A 16836-nucleotide genomic window follows, 5' to 3' on the forward strand; every position below is an offset into this window, starting at 1 on the left:
ATTATTAATTTTTTTAATAAACAGGCCAAAATCTAAGACATAATTTGAAAAAAAAAAAATACAGAGATTTTAAAAGAAAACAATTAAAACATCAAAATAACACAGTTGAAGGATCACCGATTCTATCATCTTAAGTTTAAACTTCTTAATTATAGCATATATTCTCAATTACAACCAAAGCCCAATAATTATTAATTTTTTAATAAATAGGCCAAATTCTAAGACAATTTTTAAATTTGTAGTGATCAGTGGATTTAGCAATCATAACAGATTCTCCAAAAAAAAATAAAAAATGCATAAACAAAACCGTAGTACATGGATAAAAAAAATGCATTGAAGAAAACTTACATACCATTTTCATGAAATAAAGCAAGGTTTGTACACAAAGTTTTTGTTTTCACACTAAAAGAACAGGGACGAAGTTAGGACTTGAAGTTAAGGGAGGTAGCTTTGCTATTGGTTGCATGTGACGGCTCTAACCTCCAACTCAGTTGCTTAGAGGTTGTTTGGTTTAATGAGTTTTGGGTCATATAACTTAGTTTTCATATCTCAAAACTCAAAAATTTTGAGACCAACTCAAAGCATGTTGTTTGGTTTAGTTTTTGAGTTGAGTTTTTGTAACTCAACTCAAAAAATTTGAGTTAGAGTGATGAGAATAGAAAACAAATTCTAGAAGTTTCCAAATTCTTAAAATTGAGATATCAAGTATTTTTGTAAATATTTGATGATTATGGGACCCATGGTCAAACACCACCTCTCTCTCTCTCTAGAAATTTCTATAATTTCTCATGGAATCTTTCTCTCTGGAATTCTCTAAGAGCTTTCTTTGCATAAGTTAATCTCAGCCACTAATTTGTTCATATTATAATAGCCACTGATTTGTTCATATTATAATACGGTAGGGACAAATTAAAAAATTCAGTGCAAGGCATACTAGTGGAGGACTTAAGGTTTTTCAATGGTTCATTTAGAAGTTGTGCTCTATTTCAAGACCAAAGAAACAGAGTGGCATTTAATAAACCTAAAAACAAAAAGTAGGCATGGATATTTAATAAGTATTAATTATAATAATTGAAATGGGTTCAAGTTACATATGATGTAACTCTACAAAAGTTACACATTTTTTAAACCGTAGATTTCTAAGAAATCTAATGGTTATAAAATCATTATAATCAATGTCATCTTTAAAATTAATTGTTTTCCATATTAGCTAACCTAATTAATTTGAGATAATATTATATTATTTTCTTTTTAACTTTCTTTCTCTCTCCTAATCAACTCATCCCTAACCTTACACAAAAGCATATTCTCAACTTTCTTGGGCATGGAGGCAATTGTGCTTGGTCGGGTTGGGTCGGGTTAAGGGGATTTTTTGACCCAGCCCACTATAGTGGGTCAAAAAAAATTCAACACAACCCACCCAACTCATCACATAAGTCCAACTCAACCCACATGGGTCGGGTTGACCCATGGGTTGGGCAATTATTATTATTATTATTATTAATAAATTGAGTAGAGAAAAATATAAATATAAATATATTAAAAAAACCCAAAGATTAATATCAATGTGATTCCTTAAAGGCAAAAAATACTAATGACTAAACAACAATAGTAATTTTCTAGAATTTGTGTGAACTAATTGGTTTTTATATGGGATATGAAAAGCAAGTTATTTAAAAAAATTATTAATTTTATAATATATTTTAAATATATATATTAAATATATGGATGGATCGGGTTGAGTTTGACAGATTTCAAATTTTATGACTCAAACCCAACCTAACCTACTATCATAAAAAATTTTGTAACCTAACCCAACTCACCAAGCCCTAAAAGCTAACCCAACCCAGTGAGTTGGGTCGGGTCGATTTTGACGAGTTGGTTGCACACCCCTAATTGTGCTAGACTTTCCAATTGTTAAAGAAGCCATTGATCAGGTATTGTGTAATGACCAAGTCTGCTTATTCAAACAAAACCTTTGTATAGTTGCTCTCTTGATTTATCAAAATCAACAAATACTTTTGCTGGGAATCTTTCTCAACATACCCTTTATAGCTTTTGAATGTCACATCGCTAAATCCACTTGAGAGCAAGGGCACTGAGGATTTTTCACCAAATTTATATATTGAACGACATCATCACATCAATTGCAAAAAAAAAAAATCAAACCTTTATCATTCACAATTACCTAGGGCTACATCACTAATAGCTCCAATGCTAGGCTTAAATTACAGAAAATCCTGCAACAATGCAATGGTCAGAACTACAGCTAAGCACCACCAGTGTGACGTCTATGGCATTTCTGATTAACATTCTCCACAAATTTCTAACGACAACCAGGCAGATTGATAATATAAATTTAGTTAAATCTCATACTCTCGGGAAACAAGGATTGTGTCCATAAAAAATAAAAGCCAACTCACCCCAAAGTGTGCTTTCTTCTAAACAACTTCTTCACGCCAATGATTGGGCATCTCAGTTGTACAGCAAGCAAGCCTGGACGAAGAATTAATTGGCTGAGTTTAGACAACCATTTCAGTATGGTGCATAACTCCATGCCCAAGAACGTTGAGAATATGCTTTTGTGTAAGGTTAGTGATGAAATGATTAGGAGAGAGAAAGAAAGTTAAAAAGAAAATAATATTATATTCTCTCAAATTAATTAGGTTAGTACCACCGCCTACCCTTGGTGCGATGGTTACTCTACAAGTATAAGTACTTGTGGGGTGTGGGGTGTGGGGTGTGGGAGGCAAGAGTCGGGGTTCAAATCTCTAGGTGGGAGCTTCACACACATATACACTTAGATTAAGTTAGAGTAGAAATCCTATCATGTATCAAAAAAAAAAAAAAAAATTAGGTTAGCTAATATAAAAAGCAATTAATTTTAAAGATGACATTAATTATAGTGATTTTCTAACCATTAGATTTCTTAGAAATCTACGGTTTAAAAAATGTGTAATTTTTGTAGAGTTACATCAGGTATAACTTAAACCTATCTCATAATAATTAAGGGTATTTTTTGGAAGGTCGAGGTTCAGGACCAAAGAAACAGAGTAGTATTTAATAAACCCAAAAACAAAAAGTAAACAGGAATATTTAATAAGTATTAGCTATAATGATCAAGGGTTTTTTTTTTGGGGGGGGCTCCGCTCATTACTCACTCTAATGGAGCTTGGCACAAAGTTTAGGGAAAATCTTGCCTCACAACCAATATTTTTATCTGATTACTACTATTATATGAATGATGAATTGTCATTTGAAGTCTTATTAAGTGTATATGTGTGTGTGAAACTCCCTCCTGGAGACTTGAACTTCAACATTTTTACTTTCCACGTCCCATAAACACTTATACTTGTGGAGTAACCATCGCACCAACGGTGTACAGTGGTGAAATCCTAAACTTTTATATCTTCATTTATAGGGATAGTAATTAAACTAAAGGATATTTGTAATAAAGAACTTTTGATGCACAATTAGAGGTTCATTAATTGCATAGCGTTTTCATTGTAACATCTCTTAGTAAATAATGTTGGTTAATTAAATGAGATGAGTCATGTTTCCATTGTGTTTCATTCTCCACCACTAAATTTACCGTTGAAATTTATCCTTAATGACTAGTTAAATTTGTCGTCAAGAGAGAGGGGTTGATTTTTAAGTACAGAATTCAACTTCAGTTACGACAAATTATCACTTTTAATGCATAAATATTGGATATTTTTAGAGTGAGTTAGATACATTATTGTTTTTATTTTTATTTTTTACGAGAGAGCAAAAGATAAATGGAATAATGGATGAATCTAGTATCACAACAAAACCAACAACTTGCCCATATGGCGATATTGTGAGTGATAAAGTTGTGAACCCACATAAACCCACCACTTTTATTTCACCATTTACAACTTGCCAGGTGGGCAAATTGTGATAAAAATTATAAATTTTGTTATGGTGTTAGCATTATTTTAGATGGATACTTCTAATTGGCTAGGTCTCTCTAAGCTAGTCAAAATTATTATAACAGTCAACTTGATCAGTGTAATGACACCAACATGGTCATATGATCATATCATGTCAAATAAATTATGTGAAAGAAAGTGTATGGAGAAAAATAAGGAAAAAAAAAAAAATTCAAAGTGCAAAGAAATGATAATAGTTGAAGCAGCAAGAGCCTAAAGTTGCTTATGGCTATAGGAATATAGGACGTTTTTCTTCACTATATTGTATTGATATAATTATAAAAATTATTTATTTTAGCAGAGGTGAGCTTAAATAATAATAAAAAATTATAACATATGATTTCTTTGTATCAGAATAAATTATCACAAGCACAGTATTTGTATGGTAATATGGAACAAACCAATGTTTATAAACTTAAAGTCATAAAGGGCATTTTACAGTTTCCCCATCTTCTACAAGGTTTATCAATTGAAAACTATGCTTTGTAAATTTTTTTTATAAATAGCTATATTAAAACAATTAAGGTTTTTTTTTTCCCAAATTAAAGTATTTAAATGAGATTTTTGCTTAGGACACATTTGCATAATTTCCATTGACCCAATTTCTCAAACAACAAATGCATCCCGATATTAAATCCTCAGCATTGGATATTAACTTGTCCCATATGTGGTAATTAAAAACAAAGGTAAGATGATTATAAATATGTTCAACTATTTGACTACATGTTGCAAAAAAATTGCCTTCACTCAAAATTAATTTGTGGAGTAAATTTTCTTTTTATTTAATAAGAAGCCCTTAAACATATTCTAAAAGAGAACGAGTTAAATCCTCATCAAATTTCATATTAATTTTTCCCGCATATAATAAGTAAAAACAAGGTCAAGATGGTCATAAACATGTTCAACCATTTTACTAAATGTTGAAAACATTGCTTCCACTCAGAATTAATTTGTGGAGTAAATTTCATTTAATTTAAAATAAGAAACCATAAAACAAATTCTGAAAGACAAAAATGCCCATCAATCTAGCCAATGCCTTTATGCCACATGTGTACGATTAGAGTATTTATACCAACAAGTACCGTACTCAATTCTATTCTCACATATCTGAAACCATGACCTTGATTGACCATATGCTATATGTAACTGCTTAATTATATTTAATATACTTATTACATATTTATTAAATTCTTAATTGCGGTTGTTAAAGTATCCATCAAAAGCTAAGAAATACCAAATTTCCAAAGTGGAGGATACTTGAATCTCCCTCAGAGAAATCCCATTGATATTATGGGATCAGATCGGAGTCAAATGGTCTTTACTACTTGTCTGGACATAATGAAACCTCTGAATTTTGTTGTACCAGATGAAGTCTCATGCATATCAGCCGAAAATGGGTACTACAAAAAAATTGGCATGAACAAGAATAGAGCATTGCCAATAACTAAAAAACCCCAAAAAGGTCGTAAGAAATCTAATGTTGTTAAGGGTCAATGGACAGTTGAAGAAGACAGGTACAAAAGATTTCATTCCTCAATAATATATATATATATATATATATGGATAATTTTTACATTATTTGGATAAATTATTGTCTTACACTTTCAATATTCACACTCCATACCCATTGGACATTAGTTTGAAAAATATGAATTTTATGTGGATACTTGATGTCCATATATACTTCGTAAATGATTATTCAATATGTATGGAGTATGAATGTTAAAGGTGTGAGACAATCAAGATCCTATCAATTATGTATTTTTGTTATCTATAAATCTAGCAACACAAAAATTTTCACAAAATTTTTCATGTTTTTACAACTATTGACTTGATTTATTATGATTTATGTATAATAAAAGTGATATCGGTGATAAACTTATGTGAAACTGATATTACTTCAATCACAACTTATCATATTAACAAGTAGTGAAAAAAGTTGTCAAATTTTGTGTTTCTCTAGTATTGCTCTTTTGTTATTCCCCACGTTTGGTTGTCTTTATCATGTATTGATGCATGTAAACACAGGCATTTGATTCAACTGGTTAAGCAATATGGAGTGAGAAAATGGTCTTATATTGCTCAAATGTTGCCTGGGAGGATAGGAAAGCAATGCCGAGAGAGATGGCATAACCATCTTAGACCAGACATCAAGGTTTTATTAATTTCTTCTTCATTGATTCTATATTATTCTATCTTTACCCCTACATGTTTTTATGGAATTCACTGATTAAAATGGAGATACAAATATGCATTTTTTAACACTAGAAACCAATGCATGAAAATGCCTTCTATTTTTGCTCATATTCTTTCGTTACTTTGCAGAAGGATACATGGAGTGAAGAGGAAGATAAGGTACTAATTCAGGCCCATGCAGAGATTGGAAATAAATGGGCAGAGATTGCAAAGAGGTTGCCAGGGAGAACTGAAAACTCCATCAAGAACCATTGGAATGCAACCAAAAGAAGGCAATACTCGAAACGAAAATGTCGTTCAAAGTACCCTAGAGGCTCTCTTCTACAAGAATACATCAAGGGCTTGACCTTGGACCCATCAAACATGGTGCAAAACAGAAGAAAAACTTCTTCTAGTAATGCCACAGCCAATAACACCACCATTAAAACTCCAACTCAGCTGCCACAGTACACTGATCGGTTTTGTCCTAATGCTCGGTTGTTTCCAATCTATGATTTCAATGAGGTTCCGAACTTTTGTTTTGACGAAAACATGTTTCAGGAGAGCTGTAGTATCGATGCTCTTCTTGATGACATACCTAATAATGCTCCTATTATGGATGAGAACAATTTTGATGATCAAATGCCTTGTGGTCCTGTGGTTGATGAGAATATGCTGCATTGTGCTCCAGTAGTTGTGGATGAGAATGATTTTGACATGGATATTCCAGTTGATATGACTCCAGTGGTAGATTGTGGTGTGAAGAAGGAGCTGGATTTGGTGGAGATGATGTCTCAATTTAATGAAGCCAAATGTGTTAAGCCCCTAGAAGCCAGTATATGCAATATACTTCAATTACAAAAATAAATTTACTATTTTGGCCTTCATATTAAGGGGGTTTTAAGCAAATTTAGAGAGGAAGAGACTTCCTGCCACATTCAAGAAAACACAATATTCAGTAGACGAAAAAGAAACAACATTAAACCAAATTTAAAGCAAAAAAACTAACATTTTTACTAGAAGAATTCAATATTATTTTTAATAACAACGAACAACAAAGACATGATTGGTTACCTGTTGCTTAGGAGAGATCAAGTTAGAAAAAGCTCTCTTGATACTCTTAACATAATGATAAGATCCTGCTAATATGATTAAAATCAAGAACACTTTGCTAGTTTCTTCGAGCGAAACTAGGCGTCCAAGACTTAAAGAACAGATCTAGTGCTAAACGAAGAAGAAGAAAAAGAGATAAGGAAGAAACAAAGGAAAAGAAGAATAAGTTTATACATTTCACATATGGTCCTTACAATTCATTCCCTAATCTATTTATACAATCTGATTCATCCACTAACTACTGCATAACAACTAATCACAATAACTACCTAACTAACTCCAACTCAGCTCAGCCATAACTACCTAACTCCAACTCAGCTCTGCCTTTAATTGCCTCCAGCTCAGCACAGCATAGCCTTAGCATGCGCACAGCTTCAGCCCTGCACCTCTTCAGCACTTGCACTACACACACATCAACATTCGTACACACCATAGAACCTACACCCATACAGCACCTATCACATAAACGAAGACCTTCTTTTAGGATTTTGATCAGCTTTGATACAAAACTCCTTATAACCAAAAATGTTTCTAATAAATTGAGCATTCATTATGAAGATGAAAATTTTCAAAAAAGAAGGGTATTCCATGATTTTCACTTTCTTGTTTAACTCCTTTTCTAGAACTCACCAGGTGCAATGTTAAAAATAGGTGCTGCACTTAAATTTATATAGGCTTGAAGGTATGTTTTCATATGCAACGTCTAAGTTGTAAAATATTATTCATTAAGACAATATATGCTCAAAAATTCCAGCCCAACAACTATAACTATATTGTTCTTTGTTCCTATTAATTCTCCATATTTGCAAAGATATTGTAATATCACCTTCCTAAATTAGCTGAAACTCACAACTTTGAATGGATTATTTTTCAACTGCACACCAATATTTCCTTCTTAAGCTTACACAAGAGACAAGTAATTATGCTTAAAATGTAAGGAAGAAAATTGGATTGATGTTCAATACTCGTGCATGTAGGTGTGAGTTTCATTGGAGTGCATGTATCCAAAGAAAAAAAAAATCCAGATTAATTAGAATTTGAAATATATAGATACAATTTATTATCATCATGTTAAGATATCAATTGATTTATATTTTATGTAGGTAGGATTTAATCACCCATAGATTATTCAAACATATTTATTGGTTAAAATAACTTGAACCCATTTATGTACTTTTTTTTATTTTTATAAACTCATTTACATACTTAATTAGACCTTAACTAATTAAGAGTTTTGTAATCCAACTAGTATCACTTAGGCTTTGGAGCAATGATGAAATCTAATTGGAATGCAGGGCCAAAAACCTTGTCTATATAATTAAATCCTTCTATTTCCAACTGTAAGTGAAATCTGATGTTTTGTTGTAAGAGCCACCTCCACAATTTTTTTCCCCTCTCTTGGACAGTTGAGGAGGCATTCATTCAGGAGTTATTGACGATACCTAAAAAAATCCAAAAACTATCAGCATCATCAAATCATGGAATTCTTTAATTTTTGCTAAACTATATCAAGGGTTAAATATACAATCTTAAGGCTCATCATCCAAAATGTAAAATTAAAATTAAAAAGTTAATCTTTACAAGTGTTTAATGTTTATCCCTTCCAAGTAAGTTAGACAGATCTCAGTGTTGGAAATATTTGAGTGAATAAACAAGTTTTGATACAAAAAATAATATCCCAAATAATTAGCAAGAATATAAAATAAAAAAGGAGTTTAGAACAATCTCACAATGCTATAGAATCACGCTGCGAAAGCGTTGTCCTTGAAAGTTGATTCGTGTCACCCAAAGTAAAACTTAGTGCGATTGGTTCTCTTGGCCAAACAATCCCCCAGGATTAGACTATAGCATCGACCTTTGTGATGTACGCACTTCCACTCACAAAAGGTTTAAGAACAACTCTCTATTGCCTTTCCTTATAACAAATATTCTTGTAGAAAAAATATGTGGGAGAGAAAGATAGTAACTTATGTATTTCTAAAATATAGAGTAGTAAAAAAGACCCCTTTAAAAAGTGTGTTATGATGAGTATTATATAGGCTGCTTATGAAGATAATAGTCTATAGTTATTGGTTACTAATAACCCTTAAAAGCCCCATAGCTATATTATCAATTATTGTCTAATGGCTATTTTTCTCATAATTGTCCAACGGCTATTTTACTCATAAATTTCCAACGGCTAGAAAATATATAAAAATAAAAGTGTTTGGAACACACACCCACACCAACACTCAGTACAACACAACTCTTTGAGATAATTAGGGTGTGATTCCATCCAAAAAAGAACTTTAATTAGTTTTTGTAATCTTGATATTGTAGATTATGCACAGTTGTTATTCGATCATGCTCTCTTTGCAAGAAATCTAGTCCACTACCAAGTCCAATGACTATTGACTGCACAATTTTATCAAACTTTTGGGACCCCTTTGGCTTTCCCAAATAAACATTACTAAATTACAAAATTATTCTAATGCCATCAACAGACACCACAAAAAGTAATAAAAAGTTACCAAGCTATTGCTACTCATATCAGCCATTATTACTTCAATGTTTTGCTATTTTCAAACTGGGGAAGAGAAGAAAGCATCTACATTCTAGGAACTGGAAGAGTAAATGTAACAGGCTAAACAGTGGGGAAATTTTTTTTATCAGTTTAGATAAACATTAAATAGAAAACACGACAATTCTCAAAAAAAAAGAAAAAGAAAAAGAAAACACAACAAAACAAAGAGTTGCTCATAAATAAACACAAAAGTAAATACCACTTGACTTGTCTCTACCCTTGCTAATATTAGAGCTATAGCATCTGATAAGCATGGCATGGCATAATTTGCAATACATGAGTTTGTCATCAACTCCAACACCCACTTCTCACACTCTATCCCAAGTCACTAGCAATAGTAAAAATCTTTCATGGACAAAAGGAAGCCATCCATTTCCTCTAATACCAAACAAAGATTAATTTCCTTTTTCTCTCAAAAAGAAAGTCTAATACAAGGGTGAGTAACTCATTCATATACACCAGTGATCTTCTCCTCAGTAGAGACATTCAGGTTGCCATTGATGTAATGGAATACTAAATGTTTCCACTAAAGAGAAGACCTGTGGTATGAAAAGGAAGATCACTACCCAATCAAGAGATTGAGAGGATGGTCAAGGACACATAGAAATACAAGGCTAAAGATGATTGTCAAGAGTCTTATAACTCAATTTATAGGCACCTTTAACAACAACATATACTTGTCCTAAACTTAGTTTCTATTCATGAGCTAAGACATTTGGGGGGGGGGGGGGTGTTTGGTACATGCACTTAAAAACTGAAAACATATATTTGAAAACATGTGTGGAAATACGTGTGAATGAAAAGTGTATAGAAATACATTTAATATTGTTTGAAAACTAAAAACATGTTTTTGAGTGGGTGTACCAAATAAGGCCTAGATTTTCCTAAGCCCAAGCACTCAGTAACAACTACTGAACTCAACTACAGAGGAGTGCTACATTAGCTCCTAGGATCTTGCAATATCCCAAACCACCATATATGGTTGATCTTTTCTATTGTATTCTGCTTGGGCCTAACCATTTGTGAAACGTTCTTACTTCATAATTCCTAAAATTTACACTAATTTAGTTTGTCATCCGTAATTTTTATGAAGTTTATTCAAAACATTATACATTCAAACTTTCTATTTATTTCTAGATAATTTTTAACTGAAGTGTCAAACTTATTTTTAACAATTAATAAAGAATCTAGCGTGCATGTTATATGAATTTCGTATAAACTTTAGAGAAAAAATTAATATATTCTCCAAATTATCAAGAACTTGAGTCCCGCATTATGTGTTTATGTTAAAAGACTATTTTATTTTAATTTTGTTTAGTTATGATTTATGTTAACTTAATTTTTGAGATTTTAGTAATAGTTTTGACATGACTTTTACTAGCACTTTGCTTCAAAATTTACAGATAAAATTGGAGATGTTATGCACCTTTTTTTTGTTATTATTAATAAGGATGAAACAACACAAAATTCATATCATTTACTAATTCAATCACATTGTTCTAGACTCAACTTAACTCAGCCATGCTTAAAACAGCTAAGTGTCTGATTGGGAACAATAGACTAAAGTGGACAAAATAGACTAAACTAGACAAAATGGACTGAGTTGAACCAAATGGTCTGAATTGGACCAAAGTGGACCAAAAGGACCCAATGGGCTGGACCTGAGAGACCAAAGTGGACCTAATGGAGCAAAAGGACCGAATGGACAAAAGTGTACCTAAGGGACCAAAATGGACCAAAAAGAGCAAATGATTGAAGTGGACTGAATGGACCGGCGTGGACCAAAGTTGACCGAATGGACTAAAGTGGTCAAAATTGGATCGAAATGGATCTAATTGGACCAAATGAACTAAATTGAATTGAAGTGGTTTGAATGGATATTTTTAGAGTGAATTAGATACATTATTGTTTTTTTTTTTTTTTTTTTTTTTTTTTTTTTGTGAGACAACGAAAGATAAATGGAATAATGGATGAATCCAATACGGCAATACCACAATAAAATCCACAACTTGCCCATGTAATTGATGTTATGAGTGGTAGAGTTGTAGACTTATATAGATCCACCACTTTTATTCCATCACTCACAACTTACTACGTGGGTAAATTGTGACAAAAGTTTTGTTATGGTATTAGCATTATTCTAGATGGATACTTCTAATTGGCTAGCTCTCTCTAAGCTGTCCAGATTATTAGGATGCCTTTATTCTTGAATATAATTGTCAAAAACAGTCAACTTGATTAGTGTAATGACACCAGCATGGTCATATGATCATATCAAATAAATTATGTGAAAGAAAGTATATAAGAGAAAAAAAAATCAAACGAAAAGTGCAAAGAAATAATAATAATTGAAGCAACAAGATCCTAAATTTATCTATAGCTATAGGAATATAGGACGTTTTTCTTCACTATATTTTATTGATATGATTATAAAAGTTATTTATTTTAGTAAAGGTGAGCTTAAATAATGAATAATAAAAATTCTTACTTATGATTTCTTTGTATCGAAATAAATTATCACAAACACTAATAAGTATTTGTGTGGTAATAACCAATGTTTACAAACTTAAAGTCATAAAGAGCAATTTTACAGTTTCCTCATCTTCTACAAGGTTTATCAATTGCAAATTATGCTTTTAATTTTTTTTCATATTAAAACTATTAAAGTTTTTTTCTTTACAAATTTAAGTAATTAAATGAGATTTTTGCTTAGGACACATTTGCATAATTTCCATTGACCCAATTTCTCAAACAACCAATGCATCCTGGTTTTAAATCCTCAACTTGTCCCATATGTAGTAAGTAAAAACATGAGAAAGATGACCACAGCATTAGATATTAACTAGTCCCATATGTAGTAAGTAAAAACAAAGGTCATGATCATCATAAATATGTTCAACCATTTGACTACATGCTGCAAAAAAGTTGCCTTCACTCAAAATTAATTTGTGGAGTAAATTTTCTTTTTATTTAATAAGAATCCCTTAAACATATTGTAAAAGACAATGAGTTAAATCCTCCTCAAATTGAGTGAGTAAATGTATCTAAAAGATAGGCTATTTTGGATATACACTACAGTAAGTTTCTTTAAAAAACGTTCTCCCCTCTTCCTGTATGTGTGTTAAAAATATTTAGTATTCTAAAAAAAAAAAAAAAAAATCCTCTTCAAATTGCATATTAATTTTTACCGTTAAGTAAAAACAAGGTCAAGATGGTCATAAATATGTTCAACCATTTTACTACATGTTGCAAAACATTGCTTCCACTCAGAATTAATTTGTTGAGTAAATTTCATTTTATTTAAAATAAGAAACCATAAAACAAATTCTGAAAGACAAAAATGCCCATCAATCTAGCCAATGCCTTCATGCCATGTGTCAGATTAGAGTATTTAAACCAACAAGTACGTACCGTACTCAATTCTATTCTCACATATCCGAAACCATGACCTTCATTGACCATATGCTATATGTAACTGTTGTTAAAGTATCCATCAAAAGCTAAGAAATACCAAATTAAGTCTTAACAAAGCAAATTTTGGTCACCATTGGATGATTTAGATTTAAAGGACATGATCGACCGACGACCACTACAATTAACGACATCTAAAGCTCACCTATTAAGCAACACAAAGGAGATTAGAACCAAAACACTAGGCCATTTGCCTCACTTTTAGTCCTCATCTCTCCGTCTCTCTCTAATGGAGCTTGACACAAAGTTTAGGGAAAATCTTGCTTCACAACCAGTACTTTTGTCAGATAATTACTTGGAAGTCCTATATGAAAGATGATTTCTCCTTTGAAGCTCCTTCATCAAAGGGTTTCTAGCAAGATTTTCACCATCTTGATCAGTTTCAAACTAATGGGCCTTCATCAAATCCCATTTTTGGGGTGCAAACTCAGTGTTATGATTCATTGAATAACAATTTCACATATGGGTGCACCTCAACTGATTTTGATATTTACTAAGTGTAAGCCATTTATGGATAATGGTGGGCACGGTCATGTTGTGGACTATTCCCAAAGTGGAGGATACTTGAATCTCTTCCTCAGAGAAAAAGCTCTCTTGATACCCTAACATAAACAAAGACCTCCTTTTAGGATTTTGATCAGCTTTGATACAAAACTCCTTATAACCAAAAATGTTTCTATTAAGTTGAGCATTCATCATGAAGATGGAAAATTTCGAAAAAGAAGGGTATTACGTGATTTTCACTTTCAAGTTTTACTCCTTTTCAAGAACTCACATGGTGCAATGTTTAAAATAGGTGCCGCACTTAAATTTATATAGGCCTGAAGGTATGTTTTCATATGCAACGTCTAAAATATTATTCATTAAGACATGATATGCTCAAAAATTCCAGCCCAACAACTATAACTATATTGTTCTTTGTTCCTATTCATTCTCCATTTTTGCAAAGATATTGTAATATCACCTTCCTAAATTAGCTGAAACTCACCACTTTGAATGGATTATTTTTCAATTGCACACCAATTTTTCCTTCCTAAGCTTACGCAAGAGACAAGTAATTATGCTTAAAAGGTAAGGAAGAAAATTGGAGTGATGTTCAATACTCGTGCATATATTCATTAAAAAGGTGTGAGTTTCATTGGAGTGCATGTATCCGAAGAAAAAAAAATTCCAGATTAACTAGAATTTGAAATATATGGATACAATTTATTATCATCATGTTAAGATATCAATTCAAATAAACCCATTCCCACCCAACACATGACAAAAACTTACATACAAAACAAAACTACATTACTATTAACTATAAAAACAAAAGCAGTCTAGCAAATCTAATGTCCATGGCAGTTTAAGAATATCTCATAAATGTAGCCAATCACATAAGGAATACAATAATTCAAAGAGACAACACCCTTTTGCAACTACCAACTGTGACCTCCGAAACGCTTAATTACACAGATGCAAATGACTAAAATTAATAATGCTTGCCAAAACGATTTAATTATATTATATAAATAAACTTAAAAAAAAAAAGAAACAAAAAATCAAATTAGTTAAAAAAAAATGAGATGGATCAGAACTATTGGCTTGGTTTCTCAAAAGAGAGAAACAAAAATCGCTCAGTTTGTTCAGCTTCGATCATTTGGGGAAATAATCATCACTTCCATCAAAATTTTATTTAATCTTTAATTTCCAAAAGAACTAGAAAAAAATTAAGATATCTTATCTCACAAGCTACAAATAAGATTTCAACTAAAGTGGAACAAGTTATACATAAAAAAAACCATACAAGTAAAATGCTTGCAGAGACACAATTTCGGAAGAGATGCACACAAAAAAAAATGTTGTATAAATTGTATTTCTAACAAAATAATTATAAACTAGAGATGGATCAGAACATTGGAGTGATGTTCAATACTCTGCATATATTCATTAAAAAGGTGTGAGTTTCATTGGAGTGCATGTATCCGAAGAAAAAAAAATTCCAGATTAACTAGAATTTGAAATACATGGATACAATTTATTATCATCATATTAAGATATCAATTGAGGATGACTAAATGTAAGATTCAAGGGAGACAAGAAAATGCTAGCGATAGCGTTGGAGGATGACTCATTAAGATTCAAGTGAAAATGGAGAGAAAAACACTTAAAATGACTTCGAGAATGACTTAAAGGAAGATTGAACTTTTAATTTATTAGTGATTGATTTCTAGATATAACTTTTATTGTTGAACAAGTGATGTGGTGCTTTTTGTTTTTGGTTGTGATGTTAGAGTTGTAGACATTGTTGGATGGATCAAAAAGTTCACCTTAATGTATTGGTGTGTTACGGATAAGGATGAGACTCATAGTAGCTTTGTCATGGGGCTTTGGAGTTAAGACAAGGTTATTATGTAGTCCAAGAAATCATATGAATTTTTATTAGTGAAACTATAGTCTCGTAGACAAATTGATGGATTGCTTTAATCAAGTACTGAATTTTGTACTCTTCCTTGCTCATCTCTAAGAGGTGAAAACCATAGGATCCCTAGCTCATATCTAAGGAGTGAAAAAAAAAATATTTAGCAAAAAAAAACATAGAAGTGAAAAACAAATACTAGCCTACCGTTTAGTTTGGGTTGGTGAGATTCTAAGTTATCTTACATTTGCTTTGCTAATGATCTTGCTTAGTATGTTTATATTTATTTATTTTAGATGAAGTTACTGGCGATCATACCTTAGACATTGAGACACAATAAAGGTTGATTGAGGTGCTGTTAGGCCAAAAAAACAAGTGTGAGAATTGAGATTAAGCTGTTAAGATGTGAATTTAATCATTGGTATCAGTGAAACACATGTTAAAAAACGGTTAAATAGTACAAGTAGAGGCCAACCCATGAATGCAAATCTTCTGTACCACTTTTTGTGTACGAATCTATGTTCTACCAATCATTACTTACCATATGTATGATTGGTTTCTATTTTAAACTTCAGTTATTCTATAAGGAAAGTAAAATGAAAACATGACAAGTAGTGATTGGTGGAATGTAGAGTGGTACACAAAAAGTGGTACAAAAGATTTGGACTCCCACCCCATTCAATTAAGTTTTTGTCATGTAGCTTTCTACTTAATTCTAGATAATTTTTATCTGAAGTGTCAAACTTATTTTTAACAATTAATAAAGAATCTAAGGTGCATGTTATACGAATTTCATATAAACTTTAGAGGAAAAATAATATATTCTCCAAATTATCAAGAACGCAAGTCCCGGCCGCATTACGTGTTTATGTTAAAAGACTATTTTATTTTAATTTTGTTGAGTTATGATTTATATTAACATAATTTTTGAGATTTTAGTAATAGTTTTAACATGACCTTTACTAGCACTTTGCTTCAAAATTTAGGGATGAAATTGGATATGTTATGCACCTTTTTTTCGTTATTATTGAAAAGAATGAAACAACACAAAATTCATATCATTTACTAATTCAATCAAATTGTTCTAGACTCAACTTAACTCAGGTATGCTTAAAACAGCTAAGTTTCTGTTTGGGAACAATAGATTAAAGCGGACAAAA

General features: G+C 31.6%; 1 protein-coding gene and 1 non-coding gene across 2 annotated transcripts; one reads left to right on the plus strand and one right to left on the minus strand.

Moving 5' to 3' along the window:
- The first annotated feature begins 5291 nt into the window (after positions 1-5291).
- Positions 5292-7047, plus strand: LOC115964327 (transcription factor MYB98-like). The gene is made up of 3 exons (XM_031083662.1): positions 5292-5467; positions 5982-6108; positions 6279-7047. Exons 1-3 carry the CDS (start codon positions 5292-5294, stop codon positions 6993-6995), a joined length of 1020 nt encoding a protein of 339 aa, XP_030939522.1. The 3' UTR covers positions 6996-7047.
- Positions 7048-14843: 7796 nt separating this feature from the next.
- LOC115966147 lies at positions 14844-14942 on the minus strand. Its single transcript, XR_004086336.1, has one exon. It is a non-coding gene; the product is annotated as a small nucleolar RNA Z103 (small nucleolar RNA).
- Positions 14943-16836: the final 1894 nt, after the last annotated feature.

Source organism: Quercus lobata, chromosome 10 (assembly GCF_001633185.2).
Source record: "Quercus lobata isolate SW786 chromosome 10, ValleyOak3.0 Primary Assembly, whole genome shotgun sequence".
NCBI lineage: Eukaryota > Viridiplantae > Streptophyta > Magnoliopsida > Fagales > Fagaceae > Quercus > Quercus lobata.

Excerpts from the sequence above, each read along its gene's own strand:
- LOC115964327 (XM_031083662.1), top strand. The coding sequence starts at position 5,292 with ATGAAACCTCTGAATTTTGTTGTACCAGATGAAGTCTCATGCATATCA. Across the intron at positions 5,468-5,981 it reads TGGACAGTTGAAGAAGACAG|GCATTTGATTCAACTGGTTA; the intron begins GTACAAAAGATT and ends ATGTAAACACAG. Across the intron at positions 6,109-6,278 it reads ATCTTAGACCAGACATCAAG|AAGGATACATGGAGTGAAGA; the intron begins GTTTTATTAATT and ends GTTACTTTGCAG.